At 36.0% G+C, this 23,339-nt stretch overlaps 1 protein-coding gene across 2 annotated transcripts in view; it reads right to left on the bottom strand.

Annotated features, from left to right (window-relative positions):
* LRP1B (LDL receptor related protein 1B) overlaps positions 1 to 23,339 on the bottom strand; it is a 626,862-nt gene that overhangs the window by 81,034 nt on the left and 522,489 nt on the right. For both annotated transcript variants that reach the window (XM_077784902.1, XM_077784903.1), the window contains exons 57-61: positions 22,348 to 22,433; positions 18,789 to 18,911; positions 14,985 to 15,166; positions 12,577 to 12,776; positions 561 to 749 (exon numbers count right to left, since the gene is read on the bottom strand). In XM_077784902.1, coding sequence (XP_077641028.1) covers positions 561 to 749; positions 12,577 to 12,776; positions 14,985 to 15,166; positions 18,789 to 18,911; positions 22,348 to 22,433 — 780 coding nt within the window. The remainder of the gene's footprint in view (positions 1 to 560; positions 750 to 12,576; positions 12,777 to 14,984; positions 15,167 to 18,788; positions 18,912 to 22,347; positions 22,434 to 23,339) is intronic.

The raw sequence follows: 23,339 nt of genomic DNA, 5'->3' as shown, positions 1-23,339 counted from the left end.
TTGTATGCAAAAATGAATTATTACTGTGGTTGTAAGTTCAATACTGAAAGAATGAGAGGAAGAAAAAAAACTCTTTTTTTTTTATAATGTGAGAAAAATTACCTTATCTAGGTCAATTGCCAAATAGCATTCAGTTACAATTCAAATACAGTGATATCAGCAGATAAGACAGAATTATACCACTCACATTCTTTGACATTCCCTTGTCTAGCAGTATTCTTCTGCAATATTAACACTTTTCAAAGAACTGGGTTAGAAGTTTTCATAACACACTGTTCCCCTCTTAAAAAATGGTAACTTGTACTGCAATGCAACTTAACAGTTCTTTACTTTCAGTCAGTACTTAGGTTAATTTTTAATCACATAAATTATCTCTCTACTTGAGCAAGTTTTGTTACATGTATTTAATACTGGATGTGCTTAAAACATTATATAAGATTTATGTTTAGAAATGACCATGTGAAAAATTCCACAATTTGAAACAGAACAGCAACAACAAGCATGGCTACTCAGTCAAACACGGGCATGTGCTGCTTGGAAAGCAGAGGCAGGATAATTACCATCAGGCTGCCTGTAGGAATGATACACCTGGATGTCTGTGATGGTGTGCCACGAGTTAATCAGGGAGAGCCTGTCCGAGCCAGAGGTCTTGTGGGCACGGCTGAGGGATTTGGTTTTCCCATCTGTCCAGTAGATGTAATCTTCAAACAATGTCAGTGCAATCACCCCTGGGATGTCTTGATTAGGGACTGGAAGGAGAGATGCTCAGATTAATGTTCACCCTTAGGAAACAGTTAAAATATTCCCCACTGCACAGGCTGGCAGAACAACTGCTATGGAATGTCCTGAGGATAATTATGGTGACAGCACTCCAGCACCAGAGGGTCCTTTATTACAGTTACAATGAAAGTGGATGGAGGACAAGTTCTACTTGCTTAGAATTGGTTGTCCCAGTCAGTGTTAAGGAAATAAAACAACTTCTGTTCAAAAAAACACCTCCAGATTTTAAATTAAAGGCACGTCAAACTTTAAAGTAGTAAGCAAAAAATATAACTTTCCCTGCTCTTTGCATAAGCAATATAAATTGGCTCTTTTACTGTAATAAAAGTTATTAGAGAACATCCAGAACATAACATATACATCTCCTGATGGTCTCTGTTTAATATCCTTTCATACAATTAATAGCATTTTATTTCATCAAAATATACTGACAAAAAAGACAGGAAAAATTTAAAAAAATAGTATTAAAAACCCCATTGCAGTAAGAGGGAATATTGATCATTTCTAGCATCACCAACCACACAATAAAGAAAAAATAAGCCCATAGCTACAGTATCACAAAATTATGAGCCAACATTATTTGGAAAAGGATGGAAGGACAAAAGGGAGAAAAAGCTTTGAAGCATTCTTTATCCTTCAGTATGCTCCTTAACCTGAAGTATTTGTTCTTGGTAAACAGTAACTCAATGCCACCTTTCTTTTTTCCTCCTTTAAACGTCAATAGTAGTAATCATAGATGTCACAGGAGAACATCTGACCAGAATAATTAATTTGTAAATGATAATCTTTTGTTACTGAATCACTTAATTACTGTTAGAGGTGAAAATGCAGAGCACAGCAATTGACTGTCATGTTTAACCAGCACATCTTTAACACCTTTACCCTGTTTTCTGCATCTTTTTTACCTGAAAACTGTTGACATAGAGTAGGCAAATCTCAAATTCCCGTTGGAAAATTTCATAGCTCATTGAGATCTGATGACTGGCACGGAGTATATGGAACAAGAACTTAGAAAATTCAATTTTCTATCCAGTAGTCCTCCCTGTACTGAACTCCAGTGTAGGGCATGTTGCCCTCTGGTCAAGGAGACCTTGCTGCTTGGACCTGAAATTATTTTCCCTTCTTATATGTCTCCCTGAACCACTGAAATAAGAATATGATATTTTTGAAAGAGTTTCATAGCATTTCTGAGAAATCAGTGAAAGTCCAAAAAATCCTGGCAATTTTAATCTTAATTCTCATTACAGGGACAACTTTGCCACAGCTCCATACACGGTACAGTACAAGAAGAGCTCTTATAATTTCTGTGATTTGTAGAGTCCCACTGTGTAATGTTCCCAATGAGAAATACAAACCAGGCTGACAGGAGAAGCAGGATGTGACATCAAAAGCTTCTGCCCTGCATGGTGCCCCAAAATTTTCCATAAAAATAATTATTTTATTTGTTGCTTCAATTCTGAGACAGTATCGGTTCATATACCTTACGATCCTTGCTTCTACTTCTGACACCAAATTAAAGATGTCAAAAGTCCTACTCCAGTCTCTCTAAAGACAAAAAATGCCCTATTTTCTGTCAGTTTTCTCTTTTTCTTATCAAAGTTAAGATAAAAATCAGAATAAAAGGGCATATAAAAGCATTAACATACATGAAGATATTTACATAGAAAAAATTAATTTGATTTCATCATCTTTATTATTCCCCATCAATGAAAAATACACATAATAGTCATCTTTATTTTGGATATTGAGAAGGCAAACCCCATAGCCTAAGAAAAGATAGATGAATAAATGCTTATTCTTTGGTTTTGTGGATGTTTGTGGGTGGCCAGACAATTTATCCTGCCTTCATTGGATTAGACATACATCAAAATCCAGATGAAACTTTATATTCATGAGCTAAAGGAGATTCAGATTACCATACACTGCCTGAATTGGTCCATCACACTGCATTAACAGGGAAGACAAGTGAAGTGTGTGGCACAAAATATTAAATATTACAGTTAGAACACTGCATAGAAGAAAATTGTTCATTGACTCAAGTACAATTTTATTTTATAAAAAAACCAAAAAAACCCAAATTCTGCAACTACCAGATTTAAAAGCTTAATTCTTTCAAACTTCTTAAAATTAACCCACCTTACCAGGAACAATGTAACAAATATTAGACTCTCTTCTTTTCATGTTCTTTAAAAGAAGAATGATAAAATAGATTTGCTTCTAAAAACTGGATTTCCTATTTTACCATTTATAAATTTGGACTGTCAATGGCATAACACTCACAGATTCAGGTTGCAGTTTGTCCTGTCACTATTTTTATTTCTGAGCAACTCTGTAATTTTAATGGGCTTCTGCATTAACTTTTCATTAGGTCATAATCAACACAAACTTGCACCATTAAAAGCTGTAAAAGCTAAATGTATTCTGTTGTGAAACATAGAGAAAGTTATTAAAAAATCAATGAAGAAAGCAATGAATAGTACAGATATATGCAAATGAAAATCCATTTAACGTAAAACAGAATATAACTACAGAATCACTGGAAAATATTTCTTACAAAAATTCCACATTGACCATAAAAAGATAAAATTCTTATAAAAGAAGAATTAATTACATAACAGAAAAACTTCTAATATTTATTGTAAGCTGACCATAAAACTCATTGTATTTTCATGCAGAAAATAAACCTGTAAAGCCTTTGAGAGTTTTCTGAAAACAGGCATTGAGTGGCTACCAATTCTGACTTACATTGCTGTTTAAGGAATAGTTCTATCATAGCTGAATACAATTTTTTTGCATTTTAGCATGTTATAAGCAAGGAAACATCAGAACTGTTGGTATGTAAGAGGTTCTAGAATTTATAGTTCCCATCAACCAAACAAAAATGAACAGAAAACAGGTCATTTTTCCATCTGATTATCTCATGGAGCAGTAAAATGCTCCATAATGCTCTTTATTCTTTGCCTCTGAGGATATCAGTGTTTCACACTTTCCAAAATTGCAGGTAGAGAATATTAATTTTTTTAGAAATGTATGGAGTAGTAGAAATACCCACTTCCTTTTTACACTCTTTCCTGTAACTCCAAAAAAGTTTTAGGTGATTGGTCTCATCATAAGTGACATACTAATACTGTATGTCTAATACTAATTAACCCTATTTGATATTAATGATTAACCCTACAGCAAGTTCTGTGGTGTGAATCAGTTTTTAACAGGAGAGGAAGACTCATTGCTCCTCTTTCCTTGGCAAGCACTGCAAAACCAGATTATTTTGTATGAATTTAAAGTAAAGGCAGGTTAGTCATAACAAAGCACCTCTGTTTCCTCTGCATCAGCTATTTGAAAGCATTTCATCTCATTGCAAACCCATTAGTAAGAAAGGAACATATTCTGTTAAAGCTAAAAAATGTACTTTTGTGATTCCTTTCTCCACCACAACCTCCTCCTCTCAGAGCTGGGCAAGTTCCTTGCAATTCCTCCTCTCCTTACACACCTGCTGCCAACTCTGATTCTCTGGTGGTGTTTCATTTTACCCATAAATCATGGATTTTCTGACACTAAATACTAATCCCAAACAGACCAACCAGGTAGATGAGAAAAGGGGCAAGAGAGGAGGCAGAGAGGAGAAGGAATGCACAGGCCTTCCAGAAAGCTGCAGAAAATAGGAAGAAAAAACTCAGGCAGGTAATAAAAGGGAAAAATGAGGAGGCTTGTAACAGATCAGAAATGGTGGGAAATAAAAATTCTTAGATACCTGAAGACAAAAATGACAATATATATAACATAAGGGAGAAAAAGTGCTGCATGAACTTAAGAGAAAAGCCACAGGAGATTATGTGATTTATGTGATTATGTTGACACATGAAAACTATGACAGACTTATATATCTGTGTCTCTCTCTCCCCTACTTACAGATGTTTTATGAATTTTGATCCAAGAATATAAATTCATAGGCTGTAAGTCATATTTGTGATACAAATGTTTACTTTTCTCTGAAAAGTGAACCCTGCATCCCTTATATTTTCTGAGCACATTTACTTAAGCATAAAAAAATGTTCATTTTATTTCAGGAATGAAAATCATTCCATCTAGGATTCCTGAGCTACAAAAGCTCAGGAATGAGGCATACAGAAGTGAAGCCCAGCTCCTTTGGCTCTTATTGAAACACAAGTTTTTCCAAAAGTAAGAGCAAATACAATAACTCAAATAATAATAATAATGGTCTCGTTGGCAGGTGGCAAAATCAATGTACCAAGAAAAAGTGTCCTTTAAAGGACAAATGTTGACACCTTCTAAGAGAAAAACAAAACCAAAATTATCAGTGTCCTATCATTTCCAGGGCATGGTTGATAATTTCCAAGACAGAAAGGGATGTGTCCCTTCCCTTTCCAAAAACAGGGGATTGCCATCTTGCCCTGTCCTTGTGCAAAATCTACAAAAACAGAAGAGGTGAAAGATTCCTGTTAGGCTCTTCCCAAGAATTCACCCTGTTAGAATTCCAGTGCTGGGAAGCAATTGCTAAAAGTAATTAATTGTTGTTAAGCAACAATTTAAATTACTTTCTAGCTCCCTGTGGCATTAGAGCAGTTTGTTTTAGAATTTTGGCATCCAAACACAGAAAATTTACATGGGTGACCAAACCTAAAAAAACAAGCTACACTATTTTGAATTCCACTCCCTGAAAATCAAGTTCAGAAACTTGATTTTCTGAACTGCAATAAAACAGAAATAAAAAGCCTACTGACACCTCAATCTAAATGGAACCAGTGGAAATCTCCTAGGAGGGGTTACAAACCCTCCAAAGACAAATTGCATCAAGGAAGAACAACATTTAATAAGAAAATAGCAATTAAACCTACAAAACCAAATAAACCTGGAGATTGCTGATCTCTTCTGCAGCAATTCCTGGCCCCCACTTGCCAAGTGAACTCCCTTGTAGCTGTTTCTGTCTCATTTTACATTCAACTTTGAGCCTCTCTGAGACACAGTCAATACTTTTTTATTTCCTATACTGCTTATTCCTGATGCTTGCTTCCTTTGGTAAAGAATTTGAAGCGCTTAGTCCATAAAATTAATAATGAATAATGACAATAAGATTATCTCTATTAAGCTTGTGACAGTGTGTCGTTCTGACAGATATAATTAAATTTAAGTATATTACATTACATTATATATTACATTAAAATACTGTATTTTCAAGATATTTTACAATCGTTATTACATTTATGAAATTGACACTTGGTTTAGAAACCTAAACCTGTCAAACTCAATGAACAATGAAAAAAAAAATAATGCAATATATAGATTAACCTCATATAAAAAACTATATATATAAATATGTAGTTTTTTATAAATAAGAATATATATAGTTATACATATCTATCTCTATATATATATTATATATAGTTTTAGGATGCTATTACTCATATCTTTAGTAACATGTCCATTCATAAATATTTCTTTCTGCAAAATTAATATATACATTGCACATCCAGATTGTGCTCAGTATGGAAGATAAAAGTCTCAGCATTCAGTGGTGGGATATCTTGTCAGTATAATAATGTAGCTGTAACAATGAAAACTGAGAATATTTCAGTACAACAAGCTTGCACAAAACTTGTTACACATCCCCAAACTGCTATCACTGAAGAAGCAGGAAATTTAGCCTTAAATCTAAACATCTTAAAGTACTAATGTGTTTGAGATATTAAAGTTCATGATTAGATATAGCAACACCACGGGAATAGATGCATAAATTTTTCAAAATCTGTCTATAAAACCAATTGACAAAAACTAGGAATGAAATATTTTATTGTCCCACTTTAAAATGTTTTATTACCTTTTTTAATTCACTGTGAGCAGTTGTTTATATGCCAGTTACCCCACGGCAGTACAGAGCAGTAATAAATTACTCTCAATTATACACAAGTCACTATTTGAGTAGAACAACTGTGTGTGCTGGTGAGTTTTAAAGGTTTTTTAATTATTTTTTCAGATTTACAGAGATCCTTTACCCGCCTGCCAGCCCCTCACCTTAGACTCCTGTCTTGCTGGTTTTCATATCCATTCCCAGTGACCCCCAAGCTATTCCTTCTTTTATCTTTCCCTCTCCTGCCACCATCCAACTGTGAGGACATAAACCACTGGGATACTTTGGTTTATCTCATTTGTCTTCTACTGAAACCAGAGGAGCTGCTCAACACTGCAGCTCCCTTGATCAAAATCCTCCCCTTTTCCATTGTGTTGATTGGAGCAGGGAGAAAACAGAAAATCTGTGGTTTATGTTCTCTGTCCTGATTGCCCCCCGACAGAACCAACTGCATGGAAAGCAATGCCCATCCTTTAAAATTTGTGATAGCACAAGTCCAGCTCATGGAGAAGTTTCAAGTATAATGAACTATTTTCAGAAGTTTATAACCTAATTCGAGCATATTTCACAAAGCCAGCAGAATGTACAGAACCCAAACTTTTGGCAACCTTTGATGCCTCAGGTTTTAGCTTTTATATTTTTCAGATTCTGCGCTCCTGTAGTGTGTGGGTTTGGGCTTCATATTAGAGGATAGTAAGCTCTCTTCACAGAATAGGTAGACAAATCAATTCCTTCTCTAGCTGGGACCAAGAACAAATGATCAAAATCTCAGGCCCAGGAGCACAAACAACATGGACTGAAGAGAGAAAAACAAGAAGGATGAGACTTCATAACCTAAAGCTGTAAGTGAAGAATTAACTTCAATATACAAATGGAGCAGAACTTATGAAAATGGGAGACCCCGTGTCCAGTCATGCATTTTGTGACCATTTTGATTTATCTTGGGTTCAGCCCTGGCTGGGCTCTTGTGCTGCCTAAGGTGGATCCATTGAGGCCTTCTAATAAATCCCTACTTCATCCTTTAACTCTGTCTAGACTCTGTTCTAGGTCAGCCTTCACAGGGCATCACCTTCCAAACTGGAGACTGAGCAACCTTAGAGTAAAGTAACTGTTTGAACTGCCTTTAAAATAGGTGAATCTGAATAATTTTTTCCTGAACATTACCCTTTAAAAGAGCAGGAACACAATGAAATAATTCGATTTGGGAACATATATGGATTGGAGAATTTTATAGGAACAATTATTAAAAGTAAATTGAGAAGTCAATAATTGAGAATAAGCAATTATCAGCTTGTGCCATCAGATGTGGTTACAATGAATAATTCTATAGACTCTTCAAAAGTTGGGAAAAAACTGTTGCCATATCAGAGCTACTTCTCATCTGCTTTGAGAAACAAACCCTCTTTCAAGCTTCTCTAATTTCTGAGCTATGAGAATTTCCATTATAAATCTAGAAGGAATTGGTTACTGTAATCTTTTAGATCACTTCTACAATAGGGCAATTTTATAAACAATTGGGTGTATTCTCTTTCAAAACTCTGTGGCAGACCTCAGAATTAGACACAAATATTCATTTTCTACCTGCAAACTCCTTGCAATGAGCAGCTTTTGAAATCACAGGCACTAAAAATGAAAGTGGTTGTAATCTCCAAGCCCCTTGTTCTTGTTACTTCAAAACATGCAGTCTCTCCAATTCTGAGAATTGCAAACATTCAGACAGAAGCTGTCTCAAGAACAGGGTGTTTTTTCAAATTGAGTTACTCCAGGAAAGTTATTCTCTGTTAATGATATTACACATAAACAAGTAATTTAATAATAATAACTTAGTTAAAGTGCAACACTTTTCCATTGCTAATTTCCATGCCCCTGTCAAATGAAGGAATGAAGTGCTCAACTTTTTGTTTTTACTGTATAAACTAAAAATTTGACACAGTTTAAGGCCTAAACTCTGAGAAGTTTCTGTGTTTCCTAAATTGGACCGTCAGATTTCCCTTTTATAGTTTAATTATACTGAAATGCTCATCTTCAAAGAGAAATGGGAGAATGCAGGCAGCTCTGGGATTTAGGAGCCCTGAAAGTTGGGAAAACCTGCATGGAGCAACCAGATACCCAGGGAACTGTGAAGCCTGCATCTCTTCTGGGAAGTGGGAACAGAAAGCAGTTAAGTCTGACAAATTCTTAAATTTTTTATTTATTTTTTTTTAAAAGCTCGTATAAGTAAACCAGCTTAGTGCTTAGCCAGATTAATGCTTCAATACTTGCTTAATCATTTACAATATATAACATTTGTGAATGCTGCAGTGCTGAATTGGCTAAGCTCTAAAGACAGTTTATATAACCAAGCATTAAACTTCAAACAGCTCAGCAAGGTCATTGCTGCCCCAGCGCCAAGAAGAGCTCCCAAGCACTCTAAGATTTCTGGCCTAGTTAGCATGTTTTCAAAATTTTTACTAGCAGTCTCTTGGCAATTATAAAAGACAATTTTATTGAAATGCAGAGGAACTTTACAAGAGAAAAGCAGCAGGTGTTCTCCTCAAAAGGTTTTAAGGTTCAGAAGTAACAAACAATTTAAAAGCCCCATACTTGCTGAAGAAATGTTAACACCAAGATCTAAATGCATGTAAACTCTCATTGCATGTAATGAACACTCCCTGGTGTCAATAATTAGACTAAGATTGTTGTGTTTATCCTAAATTATCTGATGTGGAGCACAGAACACTGCACACTGTCTCACACCATCCCTTAATGATATTAAATCCACTAATTCTGATGAGTTACTAATTTTCTGGGTCTTTTGAAATCTCTGTGCCATTTTCTGATACATTTCATAACAGAAAAATTAAAATCAAAAAATAATAATCTCAGGAAAACACCTCAGAGCAAGGCAGCCTTATCCTCAGAGGTCACAGAAACAGGTGAGAAAATTATTAGTTTGCCATTAGGAGCACTTCCAATTGCATCACTAACAACATTTCTGTTCAGACTTTTTCCTGCCCTCTATGAAAATGTATTTTGTTGTCACATCTGTGCCTTTATCCTTCTCCATTCAAAAACACAAAGGATAAGAGCAAACTCAACCACCTCCCCCTTAGTTAACTTTGACAATAAAAAATGTCCAAAATGACAAAGGAAAACAGACCATGAAATCCATGTAAAAAACATGCCTTCAAGGAACACAGTTATCACAAGAGATAAAACCTAATCTTTTCCATTTAAGTGCTTATCAGTGTGGATTACAGATATCAGAAGGCCAAGGGGAATGACAGTTCCAAATACTGAATTTGAACACCGAGCTTCCCCTATTAAAATAATTATTTTACAATGGCTAATTTTCATTATCCAGAATATTTCTAGTCTTGTGCTGAATCACAAAGAAATTAACTTTTTTTTTGGTTGGTTGTTCCAGGAGAAAGCAGGGAGAAAGGGAAAAGACTGATTAAAGGCAAATTGATCATTATGTGTGAACTCTGCAAAACTGTCAAAGCTCCCCTTGGAGCACCCACGGGGCTGTTTCATCTGTTTCAGACACCAAGAATTCTATCCCTGTTTTGTTAAATCCACAGAAACTTTTCTACAACTTCATTTTGATTTGTTAATGATGTTCTAAGCGAAACTTCTGACAGCAGAAAGCGACAAGAGGCATTAGGTGTGGGCAGGCAGGAGAGGAGCCAGACAAGGCCACAAAGATGATCCAAGGATTGGGAAGCTTCCATGAGAGCAAAGGCTGGGAGAACTGGGTTTGTTCACTCTTTAGAAAAGACCCTCATCACCACATTCCAGCCTTTAAAGAGGCTGCAAAGAAATGGAGACTCCTTTTTCACATGGAAAAGGTGAGGGGTGATGGGAACAGGTTACTCTTGGGAAGATTCCAACTGGAGATAAAAGGAAAAATTTTCACAATGAGAATATTGGAATATTGTCCCAAGAAAATGGTGGATTGGACCATTGGACCACCCATAAGATGCAGATGGGCATGGCTGTGGGTCATCTAGACCGTGCTTTTCCCAGCGAAGATTGGACTAAGTGATCCATGAGGTTGGACTAGGTGATCTGTGAGGTGTCTTCCAACCTCATCCTTTACAATGATTGACTGAGGAAAAAATCTGCTTTCACGTCATTAAAATACCTCAGGATCTTTCTCCCAAAGCTCAATTCTTATGGCTCGAATATTTATACACCATCTGGACTTCAAAGAGACCTGTCCTCAAAAGCAGCACAGTACCAGCTTTACACAAAGTCACTATTGCTTTTGGAGCTTGCCTCAGATACTTCACTGGTTCCAAAGCTGGATAAATTTGCTGTGGCATTGTGACAAATTTCCTTCTTCTCCAGGATCAGGCATCCTCAGAAGAAGACATTAACTCTGCAGATATAAAACAGTTGAAACTGATTTTATCCAGTTGTGCAGGAACTCCACAGGTTGGAGACCAAGGCAATGGACATTGAAGATTCTCTGGCTGGATTTTTGCAGCTATGTCCTGAATTTAGTGACAGGAGGATGTTTCTGGGGAAAGAAAAATTCTCAAACTCTCAGGCTTAAAGGGAAGACTGTGAAAAGTTTGACCACTGCAGTCAGTTTAGGTCTAAGAGTGACACATTGGCTACTCTTTACTTCTTTCCTTTGAAAGATCCAGAAAGAAGAGAAAGAGGATAATTTTATGAGAACAAAAATCAGGATAGCAGCACAGAGAATGACATCAAGAGGAGTAGGGAGCTTTGCTTCCTCTGTCAGAAGAGCAGATTGTCAGCAGGAATCCAGCTCAGGGCTATGTCTGAGCGAGGGCTGTTTAGGTGAGCAGGTTACAACTGACTGGTGTTCATCCCAAAAATAACACATGGACATTATGCTGAGATTAATGGGAGTGTTTACAGCTCTCGTAGCTACTGCTAGAGTCTCTCCAATCTACCATCTCAGACAACTGCCATTGAATTATTCATGATGTATTTATAACCTACAATTCATGAATGTAAGGGCTAGAAAACTTGTTTTGCACTCCGCCTTTTTTTTTTTTTTTTTTTTTTTTTCATAGTGAAGCTTTGATCTGAAAATAAAGTAGTCATTTCATCAGTTGTGGTTTGGAGAAGACCTGGAGGCACCCACTATGAGATAAAGCCCTAAAAGAGCCAAAATCCATAACATTTTACCAGCAGTACAGCAGTGCTGAGGTTTGGGTAAAGTATGAGGAAGGAGTTCAGGTAACAATTTAATCTCAAATAAAACCCTCAAAAATACTTAGTAGACTGATACTATTTCATATATTTGAATTAAAATGTAAGATCTTTAATTACAAAATTTGTAATATGAGAACAATTCATCATAGTGTAGAATTTTTGTTTTTTGAAGACTTTACAGATAAATGACACAAGCTTTTTAATTATCTGTCAGGTGAGAAGCAAAACACAGGGACAAAGATTAGTTCATTACATAAGTATTTCAAAAGTTATTATTTCACCCATCTACCAGGAAAACCCCAAATTACATTTGAAATCCTGGTCTCATGCTGAGCAGACTAATGGCTTTTCCAGGCTTTCTGAAGTGGGAGAAAAGGCTGATTTTATCCCCCTATTCTGACACATGGCACACAGGATCTCTCCCTTCTACTTTTAGTCACTTTGTAACTTAATCAAAAACATGTCTATATATGCCAGAGTATAAAACTGAAAGGCTGCCTCAGATTACTGTGTGTGCTCCTAGAGCTTCCTTTTCTATTTGACATTTTTCCCACAAACACATAGTACTGCATGTTTAAAAGCTATTCATATCCATAACAGAGAACAAAAATGAAAAGCAGATTTTAAAATATTGATAAAAGGAAAAAAAAATCTCAAAAAAGGTTGGAAAAATATTTTAAAGGACAGTTTTTACATAACTGTGCATAACATGGAAAGCAGCAAAATGAAAAAAAATAAAAAGTGAAGAGTTGACCAACCTTTATGTCTGTGAGATCCATCCATGTCAGAAAACTCAATGTGATTCTCATCAGCCCAGTACAGTCTGTGGTTGACGTAGTCTATGGTGAGAGCCATGGGCCTGGATATTTGAGTTTCTATAACCACAGCTTGCCTGGATCCATCCATCCCGACACGGCCAATGTGAGGGGACTCACAGCAATCGATCCAGTACAGGTATCTGTGACACAAAACACAGCAGCTGAGTAACAGTGATGCCTCAGCTTTTAGCTTTTATATTTTTCAGGTTCTGTGCTACCTCTGTGGGTCTGGGCTTCATAGAGTAGGGAGACAAAACAATTCCTTCTCTAGCTGGGGACCAAGGACAAATGATCCAAATTTCAGGCCCAAGATCATAAGCAATGTAAACTGAAGAGTGAAAACCAAGAAGGATGGGACTTCATAACCTAAAGCTATAACTGGACAATTAACTCCAATATGTAAATGGACCAAAACTTATAAACTTGTGACTGGCCATCCAATGTTGTGACCATTTTGGCTTCATCTGGGGGGTAGCCCTGTCTGAGCTCTTGTGCTGCCCAAACTAGATCTATTGAAACCTGCTAATAAATCCCTAATTTATTCTTTAGCTCTGTCTAGTCTCTGTTCTAGGTCAGCCTTCACAAGGCACCAGCAGCAATAAGTGACCAGAGAAGCTGTGGCTGCTCCATCCCTGGAAGTGTCCAAGACCAGGTTTGATGGGGCTTTGAGCAACCTGGGATAGTGAATGGCATCCCTGCCCATCTTGGGGGTTTGAAACTGGATGATCTTTAGGTCTCTTCTAAACCAAACCAATCTGTGACTCAATGCTTAACTTATTTATTTGATCTCAGGAATAAATCAATAATTACTCTACAAATTTCCCCCATCCAAATAAATATTTGCATTTTTCTGGACCTATCTGTAAATAGGTGTGCTGAATGTAAAGGGTTTGAATAGGAATCCTCATGCTAGGTGTGATTTTATTAAATTGATTATGGACTAGCAAAATGTGCATTTAAATGGCTTAGTCTTGATACCTTAGAATTTGAAGCACCACCCAAACTGGACTTTGTGAATCTTACATCCTGCATAAATGGCATCATTAATAAATTTTTCAGAAATATGGTATTACATCTACTTCTTTTTTTTGACACATATGACAAAACTTTGCTGTTATGCAACCACATAATGCAAATTGAATTGCTTCAAGAAGTACTGGCTCCAAAACATTAAAACAGTTTCTCACACAGAGGGTTTAAAAGTGGGTGAAACACTGAAAGAGACTGTTGGAAAGCTGAGCAGCAGTTTTTCCCTCGACATGCCATTTAACCACAATTCAGAGCATGTTTGCCATAAAGAAAGAAAAATCCCATTATTGAGTACATGGATGCATGTGGCTGCTGTTGTGTGCCATTACTCAGAACCTCAGGACAGATCTTTCCAGCTGGGAAGCTGATTCTTCTCTACAGGCTTTGGACAGGCCTTCCAAAACCCAGATGCAGCTCATATTCTTAATAACCACCTGGAAGAGAATTTGTGTGCAGGAGGAAATGATGGCCCCAAGAACAGTTACAGGTATCCTACAACACACAGGTGCAATATGCTGGCACCCAGCCTGCTCCACACAAGCAGCAGAGAGAGGGAACTTTCTCTCTCCAACAGAAAATGTTTTCTTTGGAAACAACTGCATGGCAGCAGCAGGATAATTCACTCAGCATTTCTCATTTGTGAGGGAAAAAAAGCCCCAAGATACAAGCAACACTGTTTCAAATTATAACTCTGAATTTGAGGTTTTATTTCCAGTAAAATTCTGTATTAAAATAAATGTTATTTATGATATGCTGAATAAAGCTTATATTTAGCAATAAAAATTGTAAAAAACAGTTTTGGAAAGCTGTCTATACACAGACCAAAAAAACCCCAGTAAATTATTATATCTATTCATTTATATATCTAAGCCTTCCTGAAAGACTGGGAGTCTCTGTGCCAACTTTGTAGAGTGATTTTTGTATACTCAGGGATGCCCAGGCAACCACAGAAAGATCCCATGTATTCATCCCTTGAAAACATTAAACCAAGGTCTTCATCCTCCCTTCCCAATTTTACAGTGAAGAAAGGGTACAGTTACAAGAAAATCAAATTTTAATTCTAAGAAATAGTAGAAAATAGATTTTATCTGTATAAAAATTAGTAAACTAGATAGGTTATATTTTTTATGCAAAGAAAAACTCTGTGTTTCTTTAGGTAGAGTCCAGATCAACACAACTTTCTTCTATCACCAAATATTAGATTAAAAAAACCCCAAAACAATAAACAACAAAGTATTATTTCCTATTTTTAGAATAAAAATTATTTTAATATCAAATCAGAATTAAGTAGGAAGTACTGAAAATTGACTGCTTCTTACCCAGCTTGAGGATCTAGGGACAGATCTCTGGGAAACTTCACTCTCTTGCTCACAAGGACAGTTGGGTACAAGCCATTGAGTTTAGACACCTCAATAATTCTCTTTTCAGTGTCAGACCAGTAGAGATTCTTCCCAATCCAATCAACAGCCAGGGCATTGGGAACAGCTGTATTGTGAACTACCTGGAAAAGCAAAAATTATATTAGTTATTTATCTAAATAACTGGGAAAAGGAACAATAATCTGAGAACTACTGCTGCCAGGATATTGAGAGACTGGATATTTCATACAGGGACATAAAGCATGTAAAAACTGGGTATTATTCACTGCTAAACACTGACACTTCTCAGGTAATGACACGTCTTAAGTAGCTACAACAATGTGACACTTTCTTCCTAGTGAGGGAGAATGGAGCATGCTATGATATTGTAAAGAGGAAATTACCAACTTCTCTACATTATGCATGAACTTTTAAAAACTCTTGATCTTTCATTTTTCATCTTAAATACCTAGTTTTCTCTTAATGTAAAAAGAAAAAAAAAAAAAAATCAAACAAAACCAAACTTTTCTCCCTTTCACGATTCTATCTTTTGTTCCACAGAAAGGAGTGATGTGGCTGCTCTCCCCACAGCGTGCCCTTGGGCACATCTGCTTCTCATCCCCCCATTTCTCTCAGCAGTCCCCATCAGTGTCTCCTTCATTTTAATGTCACAGTAGTGCCATATGTCATCGTGACACAGAGACAATGAGGCACTCAGACTTACTGGCTGGAAAGGAAATATTGGGCTCTATTTCCAACATTCATGTGGCAGAAGAATGAGGGACTTCCCAAGAATTAGTTGCATTTCAAAAGGATGACATTGTTAACCTAAGCAGTTTAGTCACCTACTGGAAAGCCTACAGACTACTGACAGGGATGTGTTATTCTCAGGGGTTTCGATGACTTGGATAATTCTGGAACTTGAACAAATTCTTCTAGATATATGTGGTTAAAAATCTCCTCATGACAGCATGAGTCAGTCTGGCTTGTCTGTGAGTACTTCATGTCAAGTGTTCAGTAATATTTGAATATTCACAATCATTTGAGTCCAGTTTCTCCTAGGCTTGAAAATTCTGCTCCTGAGAAGATCTATCCTGACCTGATGTCTACTCCTGATTAAGTTCTGATTAGGTCTGTGCAGCTAGAACTTCAAGAAAAAAAACCCACAAATCAGAAAGCAATACTTGAAAATTTATGAGATTTCTTAAGCACTAATAATGGTTTTATTACTGTGGTGAACATTCTAATTTACTGTTATCTTCATCACTAACAGCATGTGCACCAGAGTATAAACTTCATGTATAAACCTGTATTATATATAAGTGAATGTGCTAGTTTTAAATTTATTTACCATCTGAGGACATGGAAAAGCTTTCAAGATAAGAAGGGATATGGTGAGATGCTTTAAATCAACTTTGCAGTTATGAATATGTAAAAGCACCTTCTCAGGTTGTTACATAATTTATCACCTTATAAATTCTTTTTAGAAAGTTAAATTCCAGGATACACCGCCTTTTTAATGGAATAAGAGGTTTTATTTTCTAAAGCCTCCACATTATCAGCTTCACCAGTTTATAAATGTGTAATTGAAGCAACTGCTGCACTGGCCCAAGGGACCTTTAATGCAGAAATGGAGAACTCTGAAAACTTAGGTAGTGGTTTAGCTGTCTAAACACCTCACTAGAGCATCAACCAAACTAATGAGTCTCTCTTTCTGATGAGTTTTCCTTGGGAGAGTCACTTCAACCTGTCCCAGCCACTGAGATCACCAGCGTGGCACTTCCTGTGCATGGTCCAGGTTTGACTTCATTTCCCACTAACATTTGGGAATGTAAACTCTCCATAAAACACTGTATTAACAGCTGAACACAGCCATGTGGAAAAGCTGTCATTTCAATTTTGCAAGTATCTCCTCCATGAGCAGAGGCAGAAGAAAAATGAGATGCCATCAGGCTTCCCAGAGCTGGTGTGCTGAAGAAATGCCATCTCCTGCAAGGGGAATCCGAGGCAATACATCAAATAGCATCACTTACACTGAGAGCAGATCTATTTATAGCAAAGAATAACACAACAAGTGGGAAGATATTAAAATGAGAGATTCATCAGGGGAAAAACCATAAAAACTATCTCGTGAAAAAACAACGCCATTAAAATATGTATACAGGTTTGCTAGATAAAAAATAATAACCCCTGCATTTAAATAAAGAAATAAATATAATAATTTCATTTGAAATAATTGTTAATTATGTCAGCTTTAAGTATGTCCTACGGCAAGCTAATAAAAAAATCAAAGAATCACAAAAATTTGGCTCTGCATAAAAGGTTACTGACAGACTATTAGAGAGTTATAGTATATAATTCTTGCTAATTTTTTTCACTTTATTTTTAGCTTTCAGAGGCCAAATCTGGGCCAAGTTTTTTAGAGAAAAACATGTTTTTGTATGAAATTTAAATGGACTTATTTTTATGATTATTGCTTTGAATATATTATCCTATATGAGCAAAATTGCAATTGACATACTTGTACAAATTGAAAACTGATTGAAAAATGAAATATCCTCATCCTAAACAAAATGTCTTCATCCTAATTTTCTTCTAGTGGTTGGTATTTTTCTTAAAAAATAAAATTATTAATGAATCAGTAGAAAGATTTTTAAAAAAATAGTGTTCTACCTGGCTATTAGAACATTTTTAACTGGGAAAATTTCCTTGTTTTTGAAATGGAGAAGATTAGAAATAAAGAGTCTGAGTAATCCCCAGCCCTCATATAATATTGAATCATCCAGAAGGGACAGAAGCTGAGGAGGATGCTTTGGAAACGGTTTAAAGACAATAAATATGATTCAAGGATTTAATGAATTTTGAACCCCACACTTGACAGTCTTCCATTTTTTTCCCCACACAAGTAAAACTTCTGTTTTTACTTTTACCCCAATGCAATAAGACTGCCAGAAGTGCTCATCACTTGCTTTTTTTTCTTTTTAAGAACAATTATTTTGGTGTGAAGGATGCAAGCAAGGTTCACTGAAGCCAGTGAGTTTCAAACCCTGACTCACATAAGGAGCAAAGCTTTGAGAAACTCCTTCCTCTGAGAAGGAAAAACAAAAATCTTTTCTCTCTTCATGTTTACTGGTGTGCAGAGAGGCAACAAAATTCATAGGGTATGTTGCTGCTCATTTAAGTCCCTGTTTCAGAAGGCCAGACATAATAGAATAAACAAAGAATTCCTTACTGCTTATCACCAGTTCTGGGAAAATGTTCACAAAAGTCAACAAATGTGCTTAATAGGGGATTTGTGAACTTAATCCACTACAGAGGCAGAACAGACAGGCTGTGCAGAAATGGGAGTGCACTTTTACCCTTCACAGTTATTTTAATTATCAGTGTAGTGGAGGTGAAACAAAAACAAACTGAAGATCACAGGAAATGTTATATAGGAAGAAATAAGGCACCAGTGTATTTACACAGCTTACACCTAATTATAGCTCTTTTCTTTGGCATCCTGGAAGCCACATGGAACTGCCAATTCAGTAAATTGTCAGATAAGTTATAAGGAATTTAGCTCCTAAATACAGTTCTCCTTGCCCCTATCTTTAGTTCAAATAAGATACAAATGCAATTAAATTTTACTAGGACTTGCTAGCCCATGCTGCGTTTGTATTCAGACACCAAAGTCTCATAATCTGGGTTAAATGTATGAAGGAGCATTTCCCAAAGCACTCAAAAAATTTAATTCTAGTGGTGACATTATTAATCCTCAATTACCTTGATGTCACTTCCATTTAAAGACATTCTGTTTATGCGACTGCCATTTGGTCTGCTGGAATCAATCCAATAAATGAACTCTTCTCTGTAGTCAAAGTCTATTGCAATCACATTGTTCAGCCCCTAAAAACAGGAAAAAAAAAGTCCATTTATTCAAATGTTTGAACACAAACTGCTGGATAGCATTCAGAATGCAAAACATATTTAATATTCCTAATGCTTTATTTTACTGTCTGCATATTTCTGAAGCACTTCCCTCTCTTTTCCATACATTACTTGTAAACAAAGACTGTAACAGAAATAAATATGGTGACAAATTCAGTCACTTCAAAAAATGCAGATGATACATGAAACTAAGTGAGGCTCCTGTGTTTTTCTATACTCTTATTTAAATGAAGTTCAGCAGTAAACACTTCTAACTTTTGCTCAGTTTCACTGCTGATTACTACGTTTGGCCTTTCTTTGGCAAACTAGATGGGAGAATCAGAAACAGTATAATGTTTATGACATTTAAATAATGAAAAAACTTTCCTTAGTAATATAAATGAATCAGGAATTCAAAATGGTGGTGGTGCAAAAAGACATTTACGTTAATTCCTGAATGAGGAGGTTTTGACTTAGATGCTATATTATAGGTACTCTATATACATGTATTTATAGATATGTGTGTGTGTGGATATAGAAAGTGTGAAAGCTGGAGATCCAGCAGGCACCTGGGAATCTCCTGTGGCTCCAATTACAAAGCCAACACGTTTAAGAGAGAGTGGTGATTATATCTGAGGTACTCCAACACGCTGGGAGGAGCAATCATACAATAATGGCTTTTCATCCCAAATGGCAGATAAGGAAGAAGGAGGTTGCATTCAGATGATGCCTCTTATTTCCTTATCTGCTCCATAACCTGCTGAATGTTCTGATATGTAGTGAAATCACAATTATTCTTAATATGCCAGGTTGTTGTTATCAATGAAATATGGAGCAGCAGTGGTGAAAGGGACGGATATGGTCTGTATTCCCTCTATAAATTCAAGGTCAGTTAATCAATTCCCTTATCAGCCCAATGGCATCCTGTTCTCAGGTAGATCAGCAGCCTCCCTGTTTAGTGTAATTCATTGCTGGGAAGGGGTGTGCTGGACCAGCCAGCTCCAAAGTAAACAACTAAGCACAACAATATTTAATATTTAATCGTACAGAAACTGATACATGGCTTATCCTCCATCTACTGCTATGTAATTACTGCAAATCTATCTTTTGATCATAATGTAGAGGAAAAGAGTAGTTAGGCTGCACAAATCATCATGAAAAAAAGCCTGAAACAATTCAATGTAGGAAGACCACTCTCATTTTTCAAAAGTATCACATACATGCAGACATTTTTCACAAAACCAGCTGCAGCTCTGTAACTGGGCTGCAAAACACTATTCCTGTCTCTTTTCCTCCCGTTAGTATAATTGCATCTACAGAGAAACCCCCACCCAAAATTCTTAATCTAGGAGACAACAGGTCAATGAAAACAAAATATTATTTAACACAATTTTATAACATTTTATAAATCAAAGTCGGCAATTTGTAAAAAATATGGCCTTATCTCTAAATATTCCACAACACTGTAACAGTTTCCTAAGGATCAAGACTAATACAGAGAATTGACTGCCTGCATATCTTTGGTTTCAATGTTTTATTTTGGTTAATTTAATTTCAATTTTTATCAGAACATCAGCTGCAGGTAAAGAATTATGTATGTCTGTAACAGTTTTCTGTCCAGACATAATTTCCTCTTTATCATATACATATCTCACTTAAGCCCTCCTATCATAATTCTTTGTCATTTCACAAGAAATTTGCTTTTTAGAAGGAATAGGGAAGATTTCAAATGGCATCAGCTGCCTTAGTCTCTCATCATAAACCTGTGGGTTTGTTTCTATTACACACAGCATACAATATATCCTTGGCTGTGATTTGTGTTCCCTTGGTGCCCCACTTAAAAACATAGAGATAAAAATCACAAATAATGGGGAGGAAGATTATCTACCATGCTTATTGAAACCCTGAGGATTTTGATGACTAGGAGTAAAGGAAATGGAAAGCAAAGACAATACATGAGACATAATTCAAACAGTTGTATGGTTTATGTGATTTGGAAAAAAAAATAGAAAATAAAGAAAAAGAAAATAGAGGAAAAAGCTGGGACATAACTCAGAAAAGACTGAAGGAGCTCCTATTTGCAGCTCCTTTACTCTGAGTTTATATGAACTATTAGAATGGTAATCACAGACCAAATACACAGAGAGAAGGGTGGGTTTGCTCCTCTGCCAGAGCCACTCTGGTGTTTGCCATCACCTGGTAGATGTGCAGGAAAGAGCCAAATCCATCATGGCACTACAAGGACACAAAGATGTCCTTATGAGGGACACAGCCCCCCTGTTCTGCTGGTAAAGAACAGGCTTTGGCATCAAATGCTGTTATTTCAGGAGCAAAGACCAGTGGGTTCAACAGCAGAGGTGTTTGTCAGCCCAGTGCATGAATGGAACATGGAAAACATTTTTTGTTCAGTGGCTGGAGCTGCTTGGGCTCTAATGTCCATTGAGTTCAGGACCTGTCAGCACCACCCACGAAGAAAATCTCCTGTGGCTCCCCTCTTTTCACAGGCATCTATGAACAGCTACACCAGCAAAAGAGGAGAGAGGCAGTGAGATGCAAATGAGAGGGAATCAGAAGGATTTCAGAACAGACAGACTTTCACAATGTTCTAAGCTTAAATAAAGGCAATGTTTCATTCAAGATGGTTAATTTAATAATTACTGTTGTGAAGACCTGTGCACCTCTCTTGTGACATTTAGGTGCACAGCATAGTGACACAAGAAGTTACAAAAAGCCTGATTATATTGATGGGGAGTAAATAATTTCCTAGTCTTACTACAATTGATCCATTAGTATTCAAGGAAATAGATATTTTTATTAAAACATTTTGGAAATCTAATCTATGGCAAATAACTACACTTAGGTGAAGCACAGAAGGACAGCAGACTGCTAAAAATGGCAGCTCTGTATTTACTGGGTGACATTCTATTTTTGTGGTTTTTCACTTTTTCTTTTCTCTGTCATAATATTTTTGAGTAATTACTTTAAAAATTAGCTTTACACAAAGATAAGAGTTCACATTTTGTAATACCATAAATATTGGGATTGCCTGTCTGAAAATAGATTTAGATTATGGCAGTAAGCAGCCCCAGTAGTACATGGCCAAATAGGTGGGGATTTGTTTTTTTTTTTAACTCTAATAGACAAATTGCACAAAACATATTGTGATGGAAGAGGATCACAAATAACATATTTTTTTAGTACATCAGAATGACTGACAAAACAACTGCCTGAGCTTTAATAATGTCAAATCCAGAAAAAAATAGTCAATTAAAAGTATTATAATAACTCTGAAGATACTGCAGTTGTTCTGTGGTGCACACAATGCCAATTATAGGATGATGTTTCTGTCAGTTGCAAACTTTAGCAAATAATAAAAGTATTGAGTTAAACTTAGAGCATGGTACTATGGTTATACCTGTTTCAACAAAGTGTAGTTGGATCCATCAGTGCTAATTTTTCTTATTTCATGATGATCAGCCAGAATTAAGAAAGGTTCCTCATCTAAACCCCGGGAGAAAGAATATATTAGACTAGCTTTTACGTTAATTTATGGAAAATCAGGAATACAATGCTGAAATACAGATGGCTTGAAAAATAAATGTTACATGCTCTGATCAATGTTATGGATGAAAGAAATATTTAAAACATTCAAATGCTCCAAGAAAGATCAATGATGCAGTATAAAAATGAACAAAGCAATCAATTAGTATATCTTTCAATGCAATTTAATTATTTTGCCTTTATAATATGGGAACCATACTTTATTTTATCCTAATTTAATGTCAGAGATTAAATGGGAAATATATTTCATTCCATATGTTTTAATTTCAACATTTCCTTTCAATTTAAGACTGACTACTAATTATGGTTGCAAACCAAGCGTGTTTTGACCATTGCTTTTTGAGATTTCATTAGTCTGAATGATACAGCGAGAAAGAAACAGCTACTCATAAAAACCTTGATTTTTTTTGAGTTTGAACTGAAGCCAGATTTGACTTTGTGTAACCCTGGCTTTCTAGTTTATAAAAAAATATTTACTTTCAGATACTCATTCATGACATTACTGAAACATCTCTGACACTGACATACATAATTCTAAAAATATTTTCTAAGGCTGTGTTTATTTTAGCTCTATTGAGAGACACCTCGACTAAAATAAAAAAAAAAAAAGATCAATAGTGATAATTAAAAATGTATTAAAGGCTTTGCATCTACTTCTCTTGCACTCTAGAATGTAATGTGTTGTCCAGCCTACTCTGCTCCTGTACTGAACACACTGGTATATTATAACAGAGTTTGCATTTGCTATTTTTTCCTGCTCCTCCTTTTCAATGAGGAAGTTTGATGTATATTCTAATATCCTAAAGGTGATGAAATCTTATCCTAACCATGCTATTATCATCTGAC

This window comes from Lonchura striata, chromosome 8, assembly GCF_046129695.1.
Source record: "Lonchura striata isolate bLonStr1 chromosome 8, bLonStr1.mat, whole genome shotgun sequence".
In the NCBI taxonomy this organism is placed as follows: domain Eukaryota; kingdom Metazoa; phylum Chordata; class Aves; order Passeriformes; family Estrildidae; genus Lonchura; species Lonchura striata.
Note: the sequence above shows the minus strand (reverse complement) of the source record. Positions and strands in the feature narration are given on the sequence as shown.